This window comes from Dreissena polymorpha, chromosome 11 (genome assembly GCF_020536995.1).
Source record: "Dreissena polymorpha isolate Duluth1 chromosome 11, UMN_Dpol_1.0, whole genome shotgun sequence".
NCBI classification, from domain to species: Eukaryota; Metazoa; Mollusca; class Bivalvia; order Myida; family Dreissenidae; genus Dreissena; species Dreissena polymorpha.
The window spans coordinates 33,003,067-33,028,609 of NC_068365.1; the positions used below are offsets into that span (position 1 = coordinate 33,003,067).

The 25,543-nt window shown below is 36.7% G+C and overlaps 1 protein-coding gene across 4 annotated transcripts in view; it reads right to left on the reverse strand.

Moving 5' to 3' along the window:
- LOC127851661 (ultra-long-chain fatty acid omega-hydroxylase-like) overlaps positions 1 to 25,543 on the reverse strand; it is a 134,890-nt gene that overhangs the window by 20,022 nt on the left and 89,325 nt on the right. The window contains exons 1-11 of one of the 4 annotated variants that reach the window (XM_052385481.1): positions 15,351 to 15,616; positions 13,936 to 14,092; positions 13,229 to 13,410; positions 10,625 to 10,749; positions 8,163 to 8,225; positions 7,443 to 7,566; positions 6,905 to 7,043; positions 4,710 to 4,839; positions 4,105 to 4,386; positions 3,616 to 3,681; positions 2,609 to 3,124 (exon numbers count right to left, since the gene is read on the reverse strand). In XM_052385481.1, the coding sequence (XP_052241441.1) occupies positions 3,019 to 3,124; positions 3,616 to 3,681; positions 4,105 to 4,386; positions 4,710 to 4,839; positions 6,905 to 7,043; positions 7,443 to 7,566; positions 8,163 to 8,225; positions 10,625 to 10,749; positions 13,229 to 13,410; positions 13,936 to 14,092; positions 15,351 to 15,524 (1,548 nt within the window). In that variant the 5' untranslated portion in view covers positions 15,525 to 15,616 and the 3' untranslated portion in view covers positions 2,609 to 3,018. Of the gene's footprint in view, positions 1 to 2,608; positions 3,125 to 3,615; positions 3,682 to 4,104; positions 4,387 to 4,709; positions 4,840 to 6,904; positions 7,044 to 7,442; positions 7,567 to 8,162; positions 8,226 to 10,624; positions 10,750 to 13,228; positions 13,411 to 13,935; positions 14,093 to 15,350; positions 15,628 to 25,543 lie in introns of those variants that run through there. The other 3 variants (XM_052385482.1, XM_052385483.1, XM_052385484.1) reach the window with 3 other exon arrangements.

The window sequence follows — 25,543 nt, forward strand, 5'->3', positions numbered from 1 at the left end:
TTTCTTGATATATTGATTATAAAAAACAATACTGAAATTAATACTGATATATATTACAAAGAAACTGATTCTAAACAATATCTTAATTTTACCTCGTGTCATAATAAACACACACATATAAATATTCCTTTCACTTTAGCGAAACGGATCTGCACCATAGTTTCGAATTTCACAATCTGGATTATTACATTTTACTTATATAACTATATATATAGATATATATACATATTAAGTATTCAATACATAGGGAGCGTGGCAGAGTGGTCTAAGGCGCTGGTTTAAGCCACCAGTCTCTTCGGAGGCGTGGGTTCAAATCCCAAAGTGAAATACCCCAATGATAAGATATTGCAGTGTTTAAAGCAAGCTTTAAAACAAACATCGCATGTTATAACTAATTTTTTTATGTTACATTTTAACCGTTTAATTGTACATTTCACTTTGCAAACCATGTTAGTTGCTTTTTTTCAATCGCCGCTACACTTCGGATTCGAGGGACAATGATTTCGGGGAATGCGCTCAGGAGTTGTGATGATCGTCTGCTTTAAGTAAAATAGCCCCACCGTTGTTATTATAGGTCATTTATTTCACTCTTTCAAACGTCAAAACACGCCTCAAAATCCGTAGAAGTATTCCATAAGACTGAACATGTATGTGCACTTGGCTGCCCGGTTAGCACCGAACCTTCAACCAGAGTTCTATTCCCGTGCCCAGAAGCATTTGAGTTTGGTTGGTGGTCACCATACTGAAAAGGCGGGGTTTTTATATGGTACTCCGATTACACCGCTCCTAACCCGATTCCACACCAAAAACTTAAAATCTTTCAAAACAACTAAACAACTGGAAACTGCAGCTATATTTCAAAACATATCCCAAGGTTCGTGAGTGTAAGTTAATAAGGTAAGTTAATAAGGTAGAAGTGCTGAGACACATTCCGTGTCTTCACATAATGCAGCCTCAGACGCAGAACGACTTAATTGGCTTCGAAATGCACACACTCAACCTGGACTTTTGCGACCTCAAAGTTTCGGCTTGCGACCCTTTGTTATCCCCCGCCATAGGCGGAGGGATATTGTTTTGGCGTTGTCCGTCCGTCCGTCTTTCCGTCCGGCACTTTTGTGTCCGGAGCCATATCTTGGAAGTGCTTTGGCGGATTTCATTGAAACTTGGTATGAGTATATATATGGATAAGAGGATGATGCACGCCAAATGGGATTGTATACCATCTGTTAATAACGGAGTTATGGCCCTTTGTATCTTGAAAACATGCTTTTTGAGTCCGGAGCCATATCTTGGAAATGCTTTGGCGGATTTCATTGAAAATTGGTATGAGTATATATATATATATATATATATATATATATATATATATATATATATATATATATATATATATATATATATATGTGGATAAGAGGATGATGCACGCAAAATGGCATTGTACACCAATGGATAATAACATAGTTATGGCCCTTTGTATCTTGAAAAAAAGCTTTTTTGTGTATCCGGAGCCATATCTTGGAAGTGTTTTGACAGATTTCATTAATACTTGGTATGAGTATATATATATGGATAAGAGGATGATGCACGTTGGCGTTGTCCATCAGTCCAGAAAACGTTTGTGTCCAGGAGTATATTGGCGGGGGATATCAATTCAACGAATTTGCTTGTTCTTCTTCGAAAGCTGCAGAACGTTCATCGCATGCTGCACAATTTCCCAGACGGGTTTCAAAGATTACAACGACGACTGGCATAATCAAACAACCAGAAAGAAAACTCTAAGCAGCGCCGACATTTGAACAATGCGTTCGCAATTCACTTTTCTGGACGATGCTTCCATCCAGGTACTTTTTTCACAGATTGAAGGATTAATATATTTTGTCACAGATTTCAAACATTAAAGAATATTACATATAATTAAGCGGATTCCACACACATATAAATAAACTTTAGGAGAGGTTTGTTAAAGAGAATGTCTTAGACATCAGCATTTGAGATTGGGATTGTTATAGTCGCTTTTGTAACGCAAAACGATGAGTTTATAATAGGAACGTCTTCTTTGATTTTCATTAAAATTGATGACCACAGTATAATTCAGAAGACAAAGTGCAAACTGGAAAGGCTGAGTGATTATGGCGCTCGGGTTTTGATCTGTTTTATTTTTGCTGAATTCATTGATCGGTTGTTTAAGTGTCTACTATTTTATCCTTAAAAAACATATACAATGATTGCGTCTTGTCCCTCCTACATTGATTTGTTTGATGTAGATTTCAGTAAAACATAACACTTGGCACTATTAATTTTACCCTTTTAGGTTTCGGCTGAGAAAGTTTAGAAATATATCTTCCACGAGCACTTGAGTTGTTTATACACGATTCCAATCTCGACAATTATCGTCAGTATGTTAATCACATTGTATATCAAGGGCTAATGTTACATCAGTATATATGATTTGATACCTTAACAATACACAGTCCAACCTGTGTACAGCGGCCAGTCAAGGGACGTCGTCAAAGTCACCGTTGTATGCAGGTGACTGCTATACTTTGCTGACCACTTTTTAGATTGATGTTCAGATGAAAGTAGAATGGCCATTAAAGAAACATACAACAAAGTTTACAAAAATGTATTTACATAATATGTAATGCGATTCCGATGATTAATTTGCGATGATGTATAAGAAGTCGCTCATTTGAATTCTCAACTTTTCAAATACTGTTATTTTAGGATTGATCTTTTTCAGACTTGAAATAACACGTTTTTTATGATAGATCTTTTTCACGCTTGAAATAACACGTTTTTTATGATTGATCTTTTTTCAGATTTGAAATAACACGTATTGCAGCCACATTTAACAATAAAATTCCTGATTAATAAGAACTGAAGTCAAGTTCACACATACCAATCAATCAATAATCCTAAAAAGCACGTGATAAAATAAACAGAACACCCCAGTTTCTATATTCAAGCGCATTAGTGACATTGATCTCTTTAAGAGTCCATGCATTTTGTCCAAGCGTCTCAATAACTCCGTTTCTCAGAGTACATATGCAGGCCATCGACCGTTCGCATCACTGCAGACGCGTTCTTTTTCACTTCGTAAGCAGGATCAAGGCTGAACGTGAAACTGAAATATATGAAAATCAAAGCGCCGAGTGCATTGCAGTTTTTCGCTAATGCGTAACACTGTGTGTAATTCCCCGGATGCAAAAGTTATCAGCAACACACATTACAATTGAAAATCACGAATTGGAAGTATTAAGTTGAGATTGTTTCCTTAAAATAGTCTAACAGCATGCATAAATGTGAATTGCTAATTATTTCTAACAAACTAATAAGAACAAAATATCTTACGAGGACCCATTCGATGAAACTGAAAGACAACCAAACCAAACCAAACAAGTCTTGGTGTGCATCTACATGGCACCATAATAAGATCACAGTTCGTGATTCTCTTAAACAATTTGACATAAAAGGTTCCCGTATTTGTAATCCTAACGGTTGCCCGTAATATAGATGCTCTTTTCACTAACAGTTACTAAGTTATCAGTTAACACCCCTTTTATTAAATAACCAAATTTGATCATATGTTCGACATCTGCAATGTTTTGCACTTACTTTCTCAGAAGTTTGCTTAAAATCACCTTCTCTTCGTTCATCGCGAAGTGCTGTCCGATGCAGTTTCTAAAAACATACGATAGACCAACCTAGTAAATTAAATGCCGAACACAAAGTGTTAAGTTTAACAGTTTGACGTAAATAAAAGGACGGAGCTTCGTTGATTGCAACAACGTAAAGGGAAAAACAGTCAGAACCTTCCAACAGATATATGTATACATATTATATTATAAGTTTTTAATATTTGTATTAAGTTTTATATTATAAGTTTGTAATCATCACATTACCTGATATCCAAGCTACCACATATTAAGCAATGAGGCATATACCATTGTTTGTTTGCAATAACCAGATCGACCCTATCTTTTTTCTATAGACTACACTTCCTCGAGAAACATATTTTGGAAATCTGAACGATATATATTGCAAATTAAGTATACTACACGTAGCATTTGTCAGAAAGTGCTGAATAATGTTTAAGACATATACCTATTTCCGGCGGAAAATGGAACGAACTGGTAAGAGGCTATCTTGTCGATGTTTTCGGGTGCGAATCGCTCCGGTTTGAACTCCCAGTGGTCTGCGCCCCAGTATTTCTCCATATGGTGCAGAGCCCAGATATTAAGCTGCACAATGCAGCCCGGGGGTATGGCCCGACCCCCAATGTTAAGTTCCTCTTGCAGTTCTCGTGATAAAATGGGGACGGGTGCGTGAAGTCGCATGCCTTCTTTGATACACTGCGTGAGGAACTCAAGTTTCGATAGATCAGACCTTAAATTGGAAACATAATGAAAGTAATTTCGAAGTTTTTGAGATCGTGTAAAAAATCAACGCCACAGAAAAGAGGTGAGAACTCCATCATTGACACAGATAGTCTAATGGACTTTGTAGTTGCCATTTAAATAGCTCTTAATTTTGCATTAAGATAACAAGGCGGAAAACATGCTTTAAACACAAATCAGCCAAAACATGATGTTATGAGTTGCTTTTTAGTAAAGTTTTAAGACAATAACGCTAATAAATGGCCGGCCACTAAGACATAGAAACAGAAAACAGGTGTGGAATGTACATGTAGCTACTAAATAAAAACCCACCATTCGATGTCGTCGGTATCGCGGCCGGCGAGCAATGCATCCACTTCCTGTTGGCATCTCCTCTGGTACTTCGGATGTTGTGCCAGCGAGTACAGGATCCAGGAAATAGCGCTCCCGGTCGTGTCGTGGCCTGTACGAAATGTGTGGTACCGTTAATGATTTTATCATACAGCTAAATGATTTAATAGATGTAAAGCACACGTTTAGATAACACTCAGAGTTTCTCTGGATGTTATGTATACGTGTGTTTTGCATGCCTACCAGCGTTTACACTGCTACTTCTTTACATAGCGAACTACTTGTCTTGGCCCTTACTTCCCATTTAAGGTCAAATTCGGTTAACACTTAAAGACGATATATCTCGTTAAATGTATAATGTTCCTCATTATTTTTATTATTTGTATATGAACATGCATCTAATGGATTCATTTCAAATCAATGTGCCGTTTAAGAAAAATAGCCGTTAGTTATCATCACAATACATCGTTTAGTTGCAACTTTATTTCATGCAAATGCTTCATGTAAACATGTATACATGTACAAATTAATCGAAATATACATATTACAAGATTGAATGTGCTTTTGATTGGGAGACAAGGTCGATGTGACACTTATATTAATTCATCTTCGTTTGTGTGGAGTTGCGACTGTAATCATTGTGGTCAGAAGTCGAACTGTAAGTGTTTACATTACATGTGAAAATGGTAGAAGACAATATTTAAGAGAAATATAGTGCATATAAAAAAGTTACTTAATATAGAAATAGTTTTGATGAGCTGTCAGTCTCGCAAACGTCCTGGTACACGGTTTGTTGAAGAGCAGTAGAGAGCCGATTACACATATGTCACAAAACGTTTTCATGCTATTATATATCGCTGTACAGCGCGGAATAAAAGTTCGTTTTCTGCACAGGACAATCGGTCGAAGACATTTAACAGATTATTTGTAGTAATAGTGCACGTCATGTCGCCAAAGCAGGGGTACCAGAAGTTTTTATAATGTGGACATCTCAACAGAAAGTGTTCGATTGTTTCTGGAGACCCACAGGAGCACAAGCGGGAGTATACTAGAGGCCTTCTGTAAAAGACGTGGACCAATCCGCTACATTCAAATCGAAGACGTGCGTGAAAGATTTGTACAGTTCCTGAACCAAAATAACAAAGAGGTGAGGATTTGTTTTTATGTTTTTTTAAGGCGTTTGAAATGATTGTACGAGATGATTTTTTTTAATGATTTTGGGCAGTTGATTCCACTCACGTATTGTTTTGGGTAAGAAATATAAATTATATGCTTGCATGTGTTCTCTGGCATGTCGGTTGTGTCTCAAGTTGTATCCGTCATAATGGGCTTGGTTTACATTTCGGATCAGGTCTGACATGTAGGGTGATTTATTATTCATGACCTTTTTAAGTTCACATTTAGATCGAATGTACAAATGTATATGTAAATTAACGTGTGTTGTTTTTTTACATATGAGTCGCGCGCATCCCATTCCAGCGCCAATTGGCCCCTAACTTGACCACTGAGACGATAACCTTCACATTTGAAGTGTGTGGAAAATACTATTTGATTACATTAATAAATTATCGTTCTATTCTTTATGATTTAATTCTCAAAATACTCTTTATAACGATTCCATTGATTGATATTTCGAATAAGAATGTGTCCAAGTCATTTCTAATCTACAGAGATCTCAGGATACGAATGTTTATAATACAACTCTAAAAGTGACAATGTGAATAACCGAACAATAGTATACTTACAACAAAGAAGAAACTGCGATGTTGAAAATATCAGTTTTAATCTACTCTGTCAACCTCGATTTAAACTGTTTTTAAACATTTCGAAAGATAGCACACACCAATATGATATAGAATTTAATATAACAGCGTTTTCTGATACTGTATTTTTAAAGCACCGGTCAATCAAATATTTGTGTATGCATGATGAACACGGATCAAGTTCATTGAAAATATGACGTAATTTAATTAACGTTCGTGTTATGAAATATTAATCAGTATGGTCCTTGATCACCAAAAAATAATAGTTTTATAAACGTGTGTCCCATACTCGACTCCCTGCATAAGCATCATGCGCTACCGAATGGCTAGAAACTATACATTTAACTATTGCTGCAGTATTTTGGGGGATAAAAACCTCGCATTAACATGGCCCCTGACCCTTATTGACCTTACCTTCAAACAGGAAGGTGTCGACCTCGTTTCTGATCTCGAGGCGCGTCAGTCCGTTCCCCGTCTCGTCCCGCGCCGTAAGCAGGATATCAAGGAAGTCGACGTAACGCTTCTCTGCGACATCGGCATCCGCTCCGGCCGCCTGAATGACGTCATAACATATAAAGCTTTTAATCAGCGCGTTTAATGTGTTGTCATATCGGTTTAAGGACTTATAAAGTTTATTTTTCAAAGGTAAATTTACTACAATAAAATAAGATACTAAAAATAAACGTTGACAAATATTGTTTCAAAACAATATAAAGTTTTAAATTGAATACTCATACCAAATGATTGTATTCCTTCAGTGTTAACTTCAGTAAAAGTCGTTAAAACTTTTTACAAGCTAAAAAGGGCAAATAGTATAAATCAAACTTATAAGTTTTAACCATACTATTTTGCATGCTTCTTAAGGCGACTTGAGGTGGCGATTTGCAAGAAAAATCAACGATAACCGCTATCTACCAGAGGTAATAGTATCAAACACGGTTATGTCCCTTACCAAAGCTTGTTTCCGTTTGTCAATTATTTCCTCCGCCACAGAATGCACGAAATCGCAGTCTTTCTTGAACTTGCGACCCGTGTCGGTCAGGTAGAAAGCGAAGTCCCATAGAAGGATAGGCCGCCTACAAAAATAAAAAGGTCAAGGTTTAGGGTGACTTATCCTTAAACAATCTTTCTCATTAAGAGTTGAAGTTCTTCATAACAGCATATTAAAGTTTTAATTGTTTTATCAGACATTTGAGTCGTGTTCTGAGAAAACTGGGCTTAATGCATGTGCGTAAAGTGTCGTCCCAGATTGGCCTGTGCAGTCCACACAGGCTAATCAGGGACGACACTTTCCGCTGTTATGGTATTTTTCGTTTAAAGGAAGTCTCTTCTACACGTAAATCCAGTTAAGGCGGAAAGTGTCGTCCCTGATTAGCCTGTGCGGACTGAACAGGCTAATCTGGGACGACACTTTACGCAAATGCATTAAGCCCAATTTTCTCAGAACACGACACATTTAATAACAAAGCACATGTAATTGGAACGTCGCATGCATAGCAAATTAAATTACATAATATGTACGTTAAATGCGAACGCGTGTAGTTTAATTATAGAAAATGTTTTCTTTAAACAACATATGAATTTAAAATGAATGTGTATTAATGAATAACAATAAATTAAGTTTGTATAATCCGATTTATGCAAACAGTTTAACAGTTCTAAATTCACTCACAACAATCGGACAATCAGGGTGTCTGTAATACGGTTTACAGCCTTCACGTATGGATCTGTCTCCCTTAAAAAAAGAAGAAATAAATTGACAAATTTGTTACAAAAAGCATATCGCCACACGCAAATAAGTACGTGTCAAGTAATATGACAAATATATTACTTGCGGTGACTGTTGTAAAAAGTACAATGTACAAATAAAACAAAACTGCACATGCGCCATACATCTATTCGTCGTATGACTCATTTGGTGAAAAAAAAACGAACACTAAATACATAATATGTCCGAACGACAGAAACGCAAAAGTTAAATTATTTAAAGAAATAAAAACATAACCCTGCAGATTTCATGATTTTATAAACAAACGCCTTTTTCTGATTTAAACCTCTCCCACTCAGAAGCAAAGTGAAAATGGCTATGTGCAAAGAGCATAAAACCAGAACAGCCTACGAGTAACCTGCAGTCTGTTCAGGTTTTATGCTGTTACTGCTGATCAGTATCTAAAGGTTGAAAATGAAACCTTTAATACATGAATACAGTAAGAAAGGTCTTTAATTAAATGTAACTTTCTAAGGGACTACACATGCGTTAAAATACGTATCTAAGTGGTAAAGAGTTAAATATAGTTGCTCAAACTTAGCACATTTTTGCATGACGTCAAGCCATATTTGGTATTCAACTTGGACACCACCAATGTGCATTGCAGTGGTACATGTAAATGGTGGAACGAAAAAAACGTTGATAGTGTCTAGTACATCCTCTTTTTGACCGATTCATCATCACAATCACCATCACAATCATCATCATCGCCACTAACATCATCATCAGCAGCAGCGGCATCATCATAATCATCGTCGTTATCATCATAAAAAAAATCAGAATTTTTGTTCTATCCTAGTCGTCACCGGTAAAATCATTGTCATCATTAGCAACATCATTATTTTTCTCTACCATAGCATTTTTCTCAACTACGAACCAACCGCGTCGTGCTAAATCGTGCCTCATGCCACTTGCATTCAAGCAGTCTGGTCAGGTAGCGTGTCCCCTATTTAGAGTCATGCACAGGTTTCGTGGTATCTTAAGCGGACATGGTAGCATCTGACCAGACTTTGCTGAAGCGTCGCCGTTCGAATTTTACATAAGACCCATATTGCATGACGCGCCTCAATAAAAAAATCACAATAAATCTTTAAGACGCATTCGGTACACTAGCAAAAAGCTTTGAACCGTGTAAATATCGTGAATTCATTTTTCTGGGTACTGTTATAATTATTTAAGGTATATATAGATGACGATATGCTTTTTATAAGATGATAATTAAATGATGATGACAATGCTGATTGCTGTGATAAAGTGATGATGACGATGAGCTGATGTTTCTGATGATGATGACGACGATGAGTGATGTTTCTGATGATGATGACGAAGATGAAGCTGATGTTTCGGATAATGATTCGGATGATAATGACGATGGGCTGGAGATACCGAAGAAGACAAAGACCCGGAAGATTGAAGTGATGCACAACTGCAAGTCATGTTTATGTTGTCATCAATTTAAAAAAAGATTAAACGCGGAGTGTAGTGAATATCAAAGTCAGGTTGACACCTAAAGCGCGTTCCTATGGTAACATTGTCAACGTGTGAATTGTTACATGAACGGCGATATGGAAGGCGTAGAAATACCGTTGGTGAAAACTGTAAGAAAAAGGTTAACCGAAAGACACATATTCACCAAAAGGACGCATCTGTAATTAGTTTACACTTATTTGATTGTCAGTGGTTCGCTCACGCGATTCTTAATTTCAATGTCGTCATACTAAAGACCACCTTTTGACGCCAACAGCAAGACCCATTCTTATACCTTGAAGGGGCGTTTTCACAGATTTTGGCATGTTTTGAAGTTTGTCATTTAATGCTTTATATCGATCAATGTGAACATTGGATCTAAAAAGCTCCAGAAAAAAAACAAGAATAAAATTTAAAAAACGAAAAAAGGTAACCCTCAGCAGGACTAGAACCGCTGACCCCTGTAGTGCTGGAGTAAAAAGTCTGCGCATTAGACCACTCGGCCATCCTTCCTTTTACAATGAATGATGAACGTAGTTTCGCAAAATATTACGACGACAAAACATTCCAAATTATTCAATCGTTTCGCGTCGCAACGATTGATAATTTTCAGGTTTTTATATCGTCAAAAGATGCATGGAAATGCTATTTTAGAGCATGGTAAATGTTCAGTATTACGGTTTCCTCACAACTATCATAACTAAAACGAAAATTTGCGAATATCAAACAATGTTTTTTTCAATTTTGTCAATTTATCAAACCGTGAAAATGCCCCTTTAATACAAATAGCAATTATATTATAATATTATAAACACCATGCCCTATCAGGGACCGACGACTGCCAGCCACACTATAAGGCAATTTCAAAAACCTATACAAATAATACAAATAACCCCTACCCGGCATGCTGCACGTCTTTTTCATAGGAGAAGGCGCACTTAAGAATGATCTCCAGCGTACACAAGAGCACGTTCTGGAACACCTCGAAACTCTCCTTGGTTTCAGCCTTCTTGGAGAGCTTGGCCTAAAATACACACACCAATACGTCGCAATACCATGCCATGCACGAAACAAGAAGGCCAAAAGTCCTATGTTGCCCCTATAAGTCAAGATACCCTTTCCAAACTCGGCTAAGATTAGAACAAATGTCTTGATTAAAATTCTTGCTTTTCAACACGTATAAATTATAGAATGCTCAAAAGGTTAAGTCTTATAAAGAAAACTGTCTCGCCCCTTCATGACCATGTTAAAAACCGACTGGAACCTTAACGATCTCAAACAAGATATTTCTTACAACAAAGAATCTGGACCATGAGGATCGTTTCATGAAGATTGGACGAAAATGTAATACAGAAAGTGTTCAAAAGGTTTCACAACATCAATATAAAAAATGCCTCCCCCTGGATGCACAAGTTTTTAACGGAGCGGAACAATTATCGAAATCGACCGGATTTATATTATAAACACTCGTTCTGAGAACGTGTTCACGAGGTTTCACTAGAGAAATATAAGGAAAACTGCCCCAACCCAATGCTGCTAGGACCTGAACCATTGAAAACTCGAATGAATTATTATGGTGACTTTTATGGTGTGTTCAGTTTTTACTATAGCCATAAAGGGACAACTGCTCGTTTCCCTGGCGTCGCTGTTTCTAACGGACCATATCCACGTTCGACCTCGGCTGAGATATCATTAAAAATATGCTGAAAAAGATTCCTAAACAGAGATGAACAACTATGAGTGGTACAATGTTATCAAGGTTTCACTATAGCAAAACAAGGAAAACTGCACTATCCCCTGGCGGCGATATGTTTTTTTAACGGCGCGTATCCACTTACGAAGTCGGCTGACATATCATTATAACAAATTTTCTGATCGAGATTAATAATATTTTGCACAAATATATTACGTCAGTTGTGTTTACAAGCGTTTTCTTTTATTTAATATAATGATCTAGTTGTTTACCTCAGTTGACCCAGCTTCGAACTCATTCGCGATATCGTTAGGACAACAGTTCTGCTCGAGTTAAAAGACAAATCGAAACTAAAAGGTGGCGTCTAGAGTGTTCACAAGGAAAATATTAACGACGCTCGACGGAAAACAAGTAACAAATAAGCTCACAATGAGCGCATTGTACACACGTGAGCTGAAATGCAAAGCTATATGAAGATTTTAATCGAAGTAAATTTTGTCCTTATCTACGCTCAAATGCAAACACTTAAACTCGTTGGTAAGTACTGCATGGGAAACGGTGTGTTAATACGGTAGTGTGTGACCGCTAAAGGTCCACACTACAGGTTAAGACTTAGTAGTTAAACATGTCTGTGACCGCTCATGATCAATACCGCATGAAAAAAGCAGTTTAACTTATGTGACCACAGAGTCAATAGTCCATGTATAGACTTAGTAGTATGTGTCACCGCTCATGGTCAATACTGAATACTGTATGTGACGGCTTAGTAGTAAACTCTTTTTGGTAACCAGTTATGGTCAACATTATAGGAATAGACTTAGTAGCATAAATAGTCTTCAACCGCTCACGTTTAATATGCATATAAAGACGTGTGAGTATAACCTGCTTGTGACCGCTCGTGGTCAATACTGCATGCGAATACAGTTGTATTCAATAACATAACATGTATGTGACGATTCACGGTCAAAACTTCATGTAAAGACTTAGTAGTATAACCTTTCTTTAACCGCTCAAGGTGAATATTACATGAAAACAATTGGTACTTGTCTATGTCTATGATCGGTCAGAAGATGCGTAAAGAAAATGCATGCACTCCTGTAGAGATTGGCTTTATAATTATGGACCACGCGGAATGTCACCGAAGTGCCGCATGTATACAATTCAAACATGTTAAGACTCCCCAGTTTGTGTTCAAATTAGCTGGAAGTACAACCCCATACATAGTGGCATATATACAATACTTCACATTTGTCTTGCCATTACCGAATGCGGACCAGCTGGGTTGGTATTCAGTAACACTATTGACGAGCACGTTCACAGCGGAAAGTAGTTAAACAAGACGTATATGTTTATGGCGACTATATCTTTTAAACGCTGTTATTTTAAACATTACCGCAGGATAATTGGCCATCGGTGTATGTAAAAGGAATAGTGTTTATGTACAAAATATTCGCATCACTTCGTATTGAACAGTTATTAAAAATTGTTTTCAAATAATATTAATGTTTATCTTACACTGAAAATTGTTCATCCTTGTTTGATAATTAGTTATTCAAATAAATTTGTTTACTTATTATTAACGCCGAACTACAGCGATCATCGAACAGATTTAGCTTAGGTGTTATATAAACTTGAATGTTTAAGTTGATACATGCGTCCTACAGACGCAGACTTGATCCGAAACGAAAATTTTCATTTCCCACATTGTATTCGTGATTTCACAAAGCAAATGCAAAATAAACAAACAGTTCACACTATGATAATACACGCTTTATGTGTACCAACGTCTTTCAAATACGCATACGCTTACCACCAGCACGTCTGCCGACCTGTTGAAGACCTTCGTGTAAGGTTTCAAGATGTCAAAGTGGAACGCCGGCGTCAGGAGCCGCCTGTTCCGGGCCCATCGCTTCCCGTTAGCCACCAGAAGTCCTTCCCCAAGCCAGGGTTCTATCAGACGGTATACACCGACCAGACCACGGGCCTTTGGTGCTGCAGAAACATTTGTTATATAGGCACATCGGTGAATCGTTCTTAAACTGCTTATAAATACGATTATAACATAAATGTTTCTTATTATACATCAGTAAAATACGCACAATGTCATCTATTCAGTTGAACGCCTTCTTACTCAATAAGTTATAATGATTTCGAAACTGACATTACCAACAATTTAATACATAACATTATAAGTCATTTCCAAAAATGAAGACAAAATCGCAAAAAGTTGTTGCTTGGGAACGTAGGATTTACATGCTATTTGTGTTCAAACTGCACATGCTCACGTTTTTATGTTAATCAATCGACAGAGTAAAAACGAGAAGGTAACGGGCGTAAAATAACTTATTTTGAAATTATGCTAACTGAAAAATCATTGATGTAGAAATGAAAAATGATCAAGACGCGACATGCCGTTTAATACACTTTTTGAAATGAGAAGCATGTGAAATCAATTCAGCGCAATCGAGGATGATGTCGGCGTTATCTATGCAAATTCATTTATTCAAGTACACCTACCGTTGCTTTTACAGATTTGTCCCATAGCTTCGGGGCTACACGCGATGACGATAGGACGCCGGAAGAACCCCCACAGGAAGGCGAACCCATCCTCGCAGACATTCTTGTTGCAAAGATCGATGAAATGATGAATACGCTTCGTAGGGTCTTTGGGAAACTGAAAGGCAACGTAAAATTAATCTTGAATAAGATTTGGATTGTTGCCTGATAAAGTGATCAATAAAATATACGATTTAAAAGGATATTACATTCTAGCGTTACCTTGTAAATGATGCGTTCAGTTTTTGTGCAATCGATATTACAATCATGAATTCTTATCTAATGTAAATTAAACGAACACTTCAAAAGGTGCAATGCTTAAATCAATAATTAAAGAAACATGTTCACACATTTTCGTATTTTAGTTTAAGTTTGACGAATACAAATGATATATTGAGAATTATCTTCAATTGTGATAACGTCACAAAGAAAATTTAAAAAAAACGGTATACGGAGTACACTCGATTTAAATGTCCTCATTTAACTTTCTAAATTTTAAACAAATACCTGAATATAACCGAACAAGTTACATGTAATGAATAAAAAAAAATTAACTGGTAGAGTCTAACGTGAATACATTATTGTTTTCGCTATTGACTCCGTTTACGCAATACCGACACATGTACTCGTATTGTTGCAAAATAATACATGTGTCTGTTCTAGTTTTTTTCTAAAGAACAATTCTTTTTATCGTTTTACAACCGTTGCAACTAATCGAAAAACATCTTGTTTTAAGTATTTGTCTTTCTAGTACATTCGAGTAATTATTGATAGGTGTATTGGGTGTTGGGTGTTGAGCTCATAATTTACCAAGTCAATGGATGTTTATTAACATTTTATTGTTCATGACGCTGACTTATATAGGCACATGACGAAATGACCTTAACAGCCCGGCATTGCATCAGCCTTCATGGGTAAACGCTCATTGAAGAAAGAACAGAATTCCCTCAAAAGTAAACGAGTATTCTGAGAAACGGAAATAATAGATTGGATCTGGACTAGGATTTTAAGTATTGTACCCTTTCCATTTTCCCACATGAACTAACTGACGTTTGGCACTTTTTCAGATTTAATAGAATAATGTACATTATACAACCAATCTTTACTAAGTCCGTAATAATGGTAGCCTCGTTTGCATCAGCATTTTCGAAAAAAGGTAAACAACATGTATTTTGATTGGTTTGATTTGATTGACGAGTAACCTAGCCCTGGCCCTGGGAACGAGTAACCTAGTCGTAGGGACGACATTAATAAAACAGATGTCTCCAAAAGAACCACCGTACTCAGCTGACAAAGGGCCATATTTATTCATGCAACCGTGTATCAAGCAATCAATCAAAATATGTATTGTATACAGAATTCTAAGATCTACTTACGTATGGAAAACATCCTAAAAGCCAATGAGTTTCAGGTATTTTGACACCAGAAAATGCACGTTCCATGCGTTTCACGTAGCGGTAAAAACAAATTGCATTATACAATGCGATAAGGAATAATCCGATTAAAACAGATTTCAAGAAAAACAATAAATTTAATGTAAACAGTTCCATATTAGATGTACGGCTTTATACAAATCACAGTTTGAACTGCTATAAATGAACTACGGGTTAAAACATGGAACTACTGCACGATATCGCATAGTTTGTGTACATCATTGTGTACATCAACCGTAAAATCTAATTTTAGATAACGCATGCTGCATGGCGATAAACGTGTGTGATAAAGAACGACAACTCTGCTGTGAGATAACGTACTGTAGTAGCAGTTGCTGCCCTTGTAGTTTTAACATTTTTTTCCGAATTCATTAACAATTACCTTGTCAAAACAAACCATGTGTTCAAGATGATTTTATTTAAAATCACACACAATATACATATTTATCCATAAATAATGCAATATTTGACCATATTTTCGATTTAAATTGTTTAAAATAGTGTCTTACCCATATACGTAAATGAAATAATTACGTATTATGTATTTAAACAGCTACATGCTTTCATTGACGACATAACCTTTTACCAGCATTTGAGGACCATCAATTCAACAAAGCTCGCAGTTTGAAATTATAACATGATACTACTTTACTTTATTCGTGTACATGGCTGACTACTAATAATTAATTTGCGCAGTGATAGCATTTGAACCGAAGTCTTCTTTTTTCAAATAAATTAATTCAATAGACCGTATTGATAGGAAATCAACTAATTCATGTGAAAACCAATTTCTAACAATAATATGCACATGTGTTTCATTAATACATTGTATTCGCATAGTTTCAACACATTTTACTTAACTTTATTTTAGATTACAAAACATAACCGCTCAGATGTAGGTCACTTTTATTAGGTACCTCACGTTAAGAATCAGAAGAACCATTGTCAACTGTATTGCGAAGAACTTATCGTTGTCACCACGTTCGAACACGTTTATATGGCGAGCCTGCTGACTGAAAAACATCAGCGACCACGATGACGAGATTCCTTTCATGCAAAAAGAAACATGATCGGGGATTAAAAACCACGTTGATTGTATGTTACTCATTTTTTAGTCAGATACAAAGGTGAATGGAATGAAACCGACGTGCAAGAGACAGAAATTCCTCGTGTGCAATTGTCTCGATATTCCAGCTGTGACGGCTGCAATCGACACTTTACAGACCTTGAATTTATCGGTTTGTAATTTTTCGTCGTAGCTGTTTAACGTCACTTTTGACCTTACATGACCTTTGTAAGTGTCCAATAAAATTCAAATAAAATGTCCTGCGGCTAGACACGAATGAATACACTTCATTTTTTTTCCATTGGCTGATTTGAGCATACCATAACAAGAAATATCTTTAAAAAAAGATATACGGCGTTGATCGTGGAAGAAGTTGGTGAAAGGTAAAGAGTTCAATGAATGAGATCAAAGATAGCGAATGTCTTTTTCTGTGCAGTAATGTATTAAGCATGAGCGCGACGATTCTCGATACTGTTAATAATCGAATCAAATAGCAATGCCCGACAAACCACTAAAACAGGTTTGTTCGAAGAACGCGCGTATAAATATTTAAAATATGTACGGATACTTCGCGTGTGGCCGGTTGACTCATATGTTTTAATTTCACTTCCATTCTTCTTTTGGTTTTCTGTTTTGTATATATAGGTTTATGACCAGCAATATGTAATAATGTAAAATAAGCCGCGAAAAATCCGCGTTACATCCCGTACTGCGTGTGATGCAGCTAAGAACTGCACAGAAAAAAACATTCGCTATCTTTGATCTCATTCATTGAACTCTTTTCCTTTCACCAACTCCAACCACAATCAACGCCGTATATCTTTTTTTTTAAATATTTCTTGTTTCTTCTCAAATGGAAAAGAGGTGCGATAATCTGTATAAAAATGCTCATTTTAATATGGTTTTAAGTTTTTTTTTAAATCAACAATGCATATGAAACGTAACAAATTAAAAAGGAATGGAATATAAAGAAGTCATTTGGAAACTTTCAGCCTCCCATCTATGTATACTTGTTTGAGGATCAGGTGCCAGTCATCATAGATTCGAGCATACATTTTCATTATAGTTGTGTTGTTTGTGAGAAAACAGTGATACTGAACATTAAACATGCTCTAAAATAACCATTATATGCATCTTCGACGATTTAATACCCTGAAAATTATAACGCGAAATGATTGAATAATTTAGAAAGTTTTGTTATTGTCGTTCTATTTTTTGATACAACGTTATTTGCATGAGCACGGATAGCCGAGTGGTCTAAGCGATAGACCTTTACTCCAGGGGTCAGTGGTTCGAGTCTGATTGAGGGTAACTTTTTTTCTTTTATTTTATTCGTGATTTCTGCTGGAGCTTTTTAGATCCAATACATTAATCAATATAAATCATTTAATGACAAAGTTCAATGCATGCCCAAACCTGTGAAAATGCCCTTTTAGCGAGCGACAGCTTGACCAGGCAAGGCCAATAAGTTATCAAAATATCTAAAATTTGTAAAAAAAATGTAAATAGTCCAACCTAGATTTAAATGTTTCCGAGTGCTAATTTCAATATGTTCACGCACGTTATACAACATCTGGAGGCTGTCAAAGTTAATGGTCCAAATGTAAATTAAAACGCATAATTACATATATAAGACGTTAGTAGTGATTATAGTCTCAGTTATGACGATTTCATCAAAACATACGAGTACACATTGAACACTCACTAAATAAAATTGCATTCCTTTCACTGTAGTGCTTTTGTTTGGCATAGGTGACCAGTGTGAACTTGGCACTGCCTTAAACAACAACACAAATACAGTGGATAGGACGAGCAGAATTTGCAGTAATGCTTTATGAAGTGTAAAAATAATAACGAATACAATTAGAAATACAATTGGATATTTGGGACATATAAAACATTATCCACGCTTAAGATTAACATCCCATGATAATAAGCAAGGTGTCGTACATTCATTTTTCTCAATAAAACATACATGTTTGGGATTCGATACGTTTAATTCAATACATATTACAACGATTATGTACATGACAAATCAGATTTAAATATGATTTGTACCCGGGCAGAAGTATAACAGTTTGACATTTCCTTATTATACTTAGCCGACTGGCTTAACATAATGCAAGCGATCAACGTGTGGCAAGCAATATAAACGGCAAGAACAGAAACATTCCGAATTCATATGTCGTGTTACAAATCCTGTATCATTATCTCATTTTATATTACTGATCACTTATAATAGAAACTTGAAAGCGAATATATTTTAATATTACAGACGTATTTTTATTTCCCTCCGTGATTTACTATTTTCATTTGTTTTTTATGTGTGAACTTTTTTCAAAATTTCAATCTGTGAACAAGTCTCTTTAAATTGACGGCATCATGTTACATAATGTAAGCGCGCATATCTGGAAATCAACATTACTTTCGGCGATCAACCGTCTCGGAAATGAGGGTTATAAGAAACTCCTGTCTGCGCCCACAAATAGCACAGTTTTTACGATTGCTTAATTTCCTTATATACGTGTTCAAGTACATGCACTATTTCATATATTATTTTCCTGGTGTAATTCAAAGTGGATGATTATAAAGTAATTTAGAGATACCTGTTTCGTTTATTTGTGTTGATGGTTAATACAATAATTCAATGAAAAATATTGCCGTGGAGATAACGGCAAACGAACGCGAACAAATTAATGAGTAATATTCAGCATTTTAGTTTTATATAAACGTATCAAGTAAGGAAATGTCAACGTTAGTCAACATGAACACGTCAGTTAAACAGTTAACGCAAAAAACATCCGCACTGATGCGACTGTCGCCGGACCTTCTATTTGTCGGTGTCTATTCCGCCATTACATTCCAACCACTCGCCCTAATGGACAGGGAAAACGTTCAAATTAATCGGGATAACAACGGAATCGATTTCGAAAATTTCCACATCGCTATAACATCTAACCAGATCCGCGCAATTATCGCTCATATCGTGTCGTCTTCGTCTGCATTAACACGAATTGACGTCGCGGGTTTGAATTTTCTTTGTTTAAGGTTAAAAAGCAACGCAAGCCTGACTGGAACCTCCAACTTCAACGTTGACCATCACAACCGGAAATGTTTACAGGAGTCATGTGATCATCTTTATGAGGTTACAGGCCACCATTTCTCTATTGAGGATCTTGAAAAGCATCCGCTTCCCATTCAAATGTCGGCGATGCTCAAATATGACTGTGTAGTTGTCGGATTGTGTAATACGACGTCGTCGTCTCTGAAACTCGTCCAGGAAATAGTGGAGCAGCCCATGGAAGACCCAACATTTCCGAAGCAGCAAGACGACCGTCGTGAGCAACAAAGCAGTCGTGGGACGGAATTCTGCGAGGACTGGCACACGGCGACCTTCCAGTCCGTGAAGGCATTTAAGATGATTGGTTCATTCACTAGTTTCGTCACAAAGGAGAGCGACAAAAGCCCCCTGACCGAAAACATCGTCTTCAACGTAGTCGCAGACGAATAGATCGTCATTGGGGGTTTCTTTAAAGACGATTGTATTGATCGTGTTCCGAGACCGGAAACCCTTAGAATCGTCTTTTAAAGAAATTCTTCCTCACCTTGTGTAGACATAGAATAACACATTTAATCTGAGGTTTTACAACCAAAAGGAAATTAATCGATTCGATAAAGTGTTTTTGTTGAGAATTCGTTATCGCCTTAATACCCATTATTATGAATCGTACTTAAAAAAAACATCACAAGGCGGTAACAATTGCTTTAATCATTGTTTGTGGTTTTGTTAATATGATCTTGTATTTTTTTACGCAACTGGTAATATGCCTTATATCAACGAACAGCCATTACATTTTCCCGGAGTTTCTTGAGTTTCGTTATTCCCTCAACTTAAATTAAACGTAAAACTCATGTATGCTAAGAAACACATTATAACCGATGAGTGTAATGACATTAAATGCACAGTATAAATATTTTGCGATGACATTTATACCATGTCGTTATTAACCTACTTGTGTTGTTTAATTTATGTGCATATATATATTTCGACATAAAGTCTAAACCCTTTCTATTACTTCACAGCTTTTCTTCTATGTAGTGTCCGATCTATCGAAACTCGAGATCCTAACCCATTGTATCAAATAGAGAATGAGGCTTCGCTCGTCTATCCACTGTGTAAGACCTTATTAACATACTTCATTATACATTCATTGTAAAGTGTTAAAGCATTACAGTAACATTGATTTCCATTGTAGCTTTTTAAGAATTTTAGGATATCAAATATACCAGTATGTGATCATGATTGAAAAAAAGGGTCATAATTTATGGTTGTCATTTGTGATAATTTGTATTATATTTCATTATATATTTATTTATCCATCACCCAGATCTCACCGGATGCAAATATTCATTATTTTTCATAATTGGAGTGGAAAGCGTTGCACCGTCATTATGCGCACTTTGGCCTTGTGCATCCGTCTTTAGCAGTTATTTTTTTCAAGCCTATCCCGTGTCATGCCGCCTTTTCCGTGTCGCCGCCTATTCCGTGTCATGGAAGTCTTTCCGGCCAAGGTTTTACAGCGTATCCTCGCTTAAGCCCGAGATTGAGAGTCAAGACATGGCGTTTTTGTCAACACAGAGCTGGTTTTATCTAAAAGTGGACCGTGCATTGAATGATTTCAAAATGAATTGGCCCAACTGTTCATCTGCTTAAGATGTAATCTAGTTCAGGGAAAACTGGGCGTAATGCATGTGCGTAAAGTGTCGTCGTAGATTAGCCCGTGCAGTCCACATAGGCTAATCCGGGACGACGCTTTTGATTGTATTTTATTTTTGTGTAAAGGATGTAGCGAAAATCCAGCTTAGCCGGTAAGTGTCGTCCATGATTAGCCTGGGGCGACGATTTACGAATATGCATTGAGCCCGGTTCGCCCACTCAGGCATAAATTTACGAATATGCATGCATGTTATTTACGAATAACTTTGGCCGATTGTTGACATGCGAACATGGAAAGATTATCATATCTTTCGTTCACATCAAGGTTATACGTTAACATCAACAATCAAAATGAAACTCTCGTCATGTGTGAAACATGATTTAGGTATAACACGTCTTTCGTGATACTTCGTGTAAGATATCCCTAGGATATACTTGTTCTTCTTTTTATTTAATTTTAGTAGCGTTAATTGCATAATTCATCGATATTGCTGCATGTTAGTTTATTGGATATTTCGTGGCCTGTTCAGTCACATATTGAAGATTATTAACTGCTTTTATTTGCATTGTTTATTAAAAAGATACTGTCCGTAATAACAAATAGAGGATGCCGATATTTCGTCTTATCCTCCTGTTCGATGTCATATTGATCAGTCACTTTCAAAACCTTTCATTAACATTTTGGTATTTCTATCAACAAGAATTCTGCATCTCTATAACATTTTCTAAATGTAATCGCAACCATGCGGTATCATTTATCATTATTCAACCGTCGGCAGCATTCTGCGTCTCTCAGTTTTTATTGGTGGTGTATTCAGCTGCCGTCTGAGGCGACTCTTCAAACACAACTAGAACACGCTTAATAACCAAACTGCGCAAACTGTACGATCAAAACGTCCATTATAGTATACATGTTTTATCAGCAACACGCGCGCAAAGCTCGGAGCTGTAGTGGACAACACCGTGCAATCGACTAATGCATCGTCTGCGGTTCATCCATCGGCTGCGGAAGTGTATACATGTCGGATAAAAGCGGAGTGTAAGTATTTCCATATTCTTTATATTTTACGTATTGAATTGAGCAGATGTGTGTGTGTTCTTTCAGAGCCTAAGTAAAAATGACTTTGTGAGCGTAATCCTTACCTTCCTAGCTGCTTACTTTTAAAGAAATCCGTTAGAATGTGGTCAAAAATCAAACAAAATTCACCACTCTTTCTGTCAAACTCTAATTACACAGGATTTAGACCAAAGATAAATATGAACAACATTTTTTTGAAATATTTAATCATTTCTCTTCGGTCATTCCAAATTACAGAATCCAACATGAACACACAACATTTATATCAACGTTTAAATTCGAGTGGGGTTCGAAAAACGGCTCAAGACAACGGCCGCGGCTACTTATTAGATGGTCATGACATCGGCTGCGAAAATAAAATTATGCTCAAGCCATCGGCTGCGGCAATGAACATTGGCATGATGAGATGTGGACGTTACTCATTGACCATTTTCGATAGAACTTTCAGATATTTTGATCACAAAAACAGTTTTAAGATTTTCATTCGTATTATGGTTTATTATATCCGTGAACAATGCAGTCGTACCGATGCATAGTAGCACTTAAAGGGGTCCATTATCAGTTATTAATGTACCTGAAATACATAATGTGTTGTATTTTTAAATAGCAAATCAGTATATCATACGAGAGATATCATACGAGAGACTTTGACATTGTTTGAAAGCACACGTCTGCGTACGGAATCCGGATAGTAACATCTACAATCTCGCCCTTCTTTCATCAAGGGCGACACACGACACACGAAGCAGTATACACGATATATTGCGCGACAAACGAAGCGACACACGATATTTTGCGCTATGCTCAAAGCGACACACGAAATTTTGCGCGACACACGAAGCGACGCGCGATTATGTACCACGAAATATCGCCCTTGTGTAGGACACACGATATTGTAATATGTAGAAAGGCGATATATCGTGGTAAATATCGCGTGTCGCTCCGTGTATCGCGCAAAATAGCGTGTGTCGCTTCGTGTGTCGAGCAAAATATCGTATGTCGTTTTGAGTATTGCGCAAAATATCGCGTGTCGCTTCGTGCATCGCGTAACATGTCGTGTGTCGCCCTTTGAACGCGAGACACGATATTTTGCTAGGTACTCAAAGTGACACACACTATTTTGCGCGACACACAAAGCGACACACGAAATGTTGCCGTAAACTCAAAGCGACACACGATATTTTGAGAAATACACGATAGCCCAAAAGACGATATATCGTGGTAAATATCGCGTGTCGCTTCGTGCATCGCGCAAAATATCGTGTGTCGCTTCGTGTGTCGAGAAAAATATCGCGTGTCGCTTTGAGTATCGCGCAAAATAATATGTGTCGCTTCGTGTATCGCGCAACATATCGTGTGTCGCCCTTGATGAAAGAAGAGCTAGATTATAGATGGCACTATCCGGATTCCGTATCTGCGTGATAATTAAACGTTCAACTTGTTAATTTATTTGAATGTGTGAGTTCTATACAGTTTTAACTATCTTCAGTCGTACCGCGACAAATCACATATGAATTTGGTCCTTTAATTCCAAATAGTATAATCTTGAAAGAAAGCCGCAACCGAAATATATCGAAAGTTAGCTCGTAATAAGAGTTTTGCCATAATTATCGTTATTTTTACGTTATTTTAACAAAAGGATAGAAGGAAATCATATAGTACAACGCATGCCAAACACATTTGACAATCTCATTTGAAGTACAGTGGAATCTCGAAATGTCGAAGTTCATAAACCATACAAATTATTTCGAGATAAAAGATATGCGAGTAACCCGATTTATAACACGTACATTTCTGACTATTATAACTCGATACAGGTGACAAACGATTCTGAAAGCTCTCCAGTAGGAAATTCCAACATTACTGTCAACCTTCGTGTAGCTGTCTTTAAGTTTGTAAATTAATGCATGTGTGTCAATTAATGAAAACCTTTTATCTCAAATTTAAGAAGGGAATGAACATTTATGTTCGAAGTTTCCATTACTTCGATATATCCGTCTTCGGCATAGCGAGAGTCAAGTGTACTCTACATGATGTGGAGACATATTGCGTGTAAATGACTTGTTTCAATAATGTCAAAGTATGAATTATTTAAAACGAAATCCACTCACCCATCCCATTTTATTTCAAAATACGAATAAAAATCTTAAAACTGTTTTTGTGATCAAAATATCTGATAGTTCTATCGAATATGATCAATGAGTATCGTCCACATCTCATCATGCCAATTTTCATTGCCGCAGCCGATGGCTTGAGCATAATTTTATTTTCGCAGCCGATGTCATGACCATCTAATAAGTAGCCGCGGCCGTTGTCTTGAGCCGTTTTTCCAACTCCACTCGAATTTAAACGTTGATAAAAATATTGTGTGGTCATGTTGGATTCTGTAATTTGGAATGACCGAACAGAAATGATTAAATATTTCAATAAAATGTTGTTCATATTTATCTTTGGTCTAAATCCTGTTTATTTAGAGTTGGACAGAAACAGTGGTGAATTTTGTTTGATTTTTTATCACATTCTAACGGATTTCTTTAAAAATAAGCAGCTAGGAAGGTAAGGATTACGTTCATAAAGTCATTCTTACTTAGGCTCTGAAAGAACACACGCAAATCTGCTCAATTCAATACGTGAAATATAAAGAATAGGGAAAAACTTACCCGGCATGTTTACACTTCCGCAGCCGATGGATGAACCGCAGACGATGCGTTAGTCGATTGCACGGTGTGTGGACGACACTATTCAGATCCATCAACCGTAGGCATTTTGCACATTAAATGCTGACAACTGACAATGGTGTATGTGTCCTTGGCACACATGCTTAACGTTAAAGTGGCATATCAACATCTTAAACATTATTATATTTGCAAAAAAACTTGTTTAAGATATAGTGTTTATGTTTTGTTTTAAAATTAGTCCAGTCTGACACAGCGTAACAGAATGTTTTTTACATTTGATACTTTCTTCAGTAAAAAAAAACAAATGCATAGAGCTGTTGTATAGGTCGAATATCACTGTGAGAATATTAGTACGATTTTACCCCAGATGTAACAAGTACTGGTTCTTCCCAAAAAAGGACTCGACAGCGTCTTTACAATAGGCTGTCGATGCCAAATATAATAGATATGTTAACATTAAGACGGACGCACGGTCGAATTAACTGGGTTTGGAACCAGTCTCACGGCCGTTAATCAAGGGGGCCACCTCTTTTTTGCGATGCATTAATAAATAAGCCAATGCTTTTTTTTCCGAGGTGGCGCTAAGGACCGGATGTT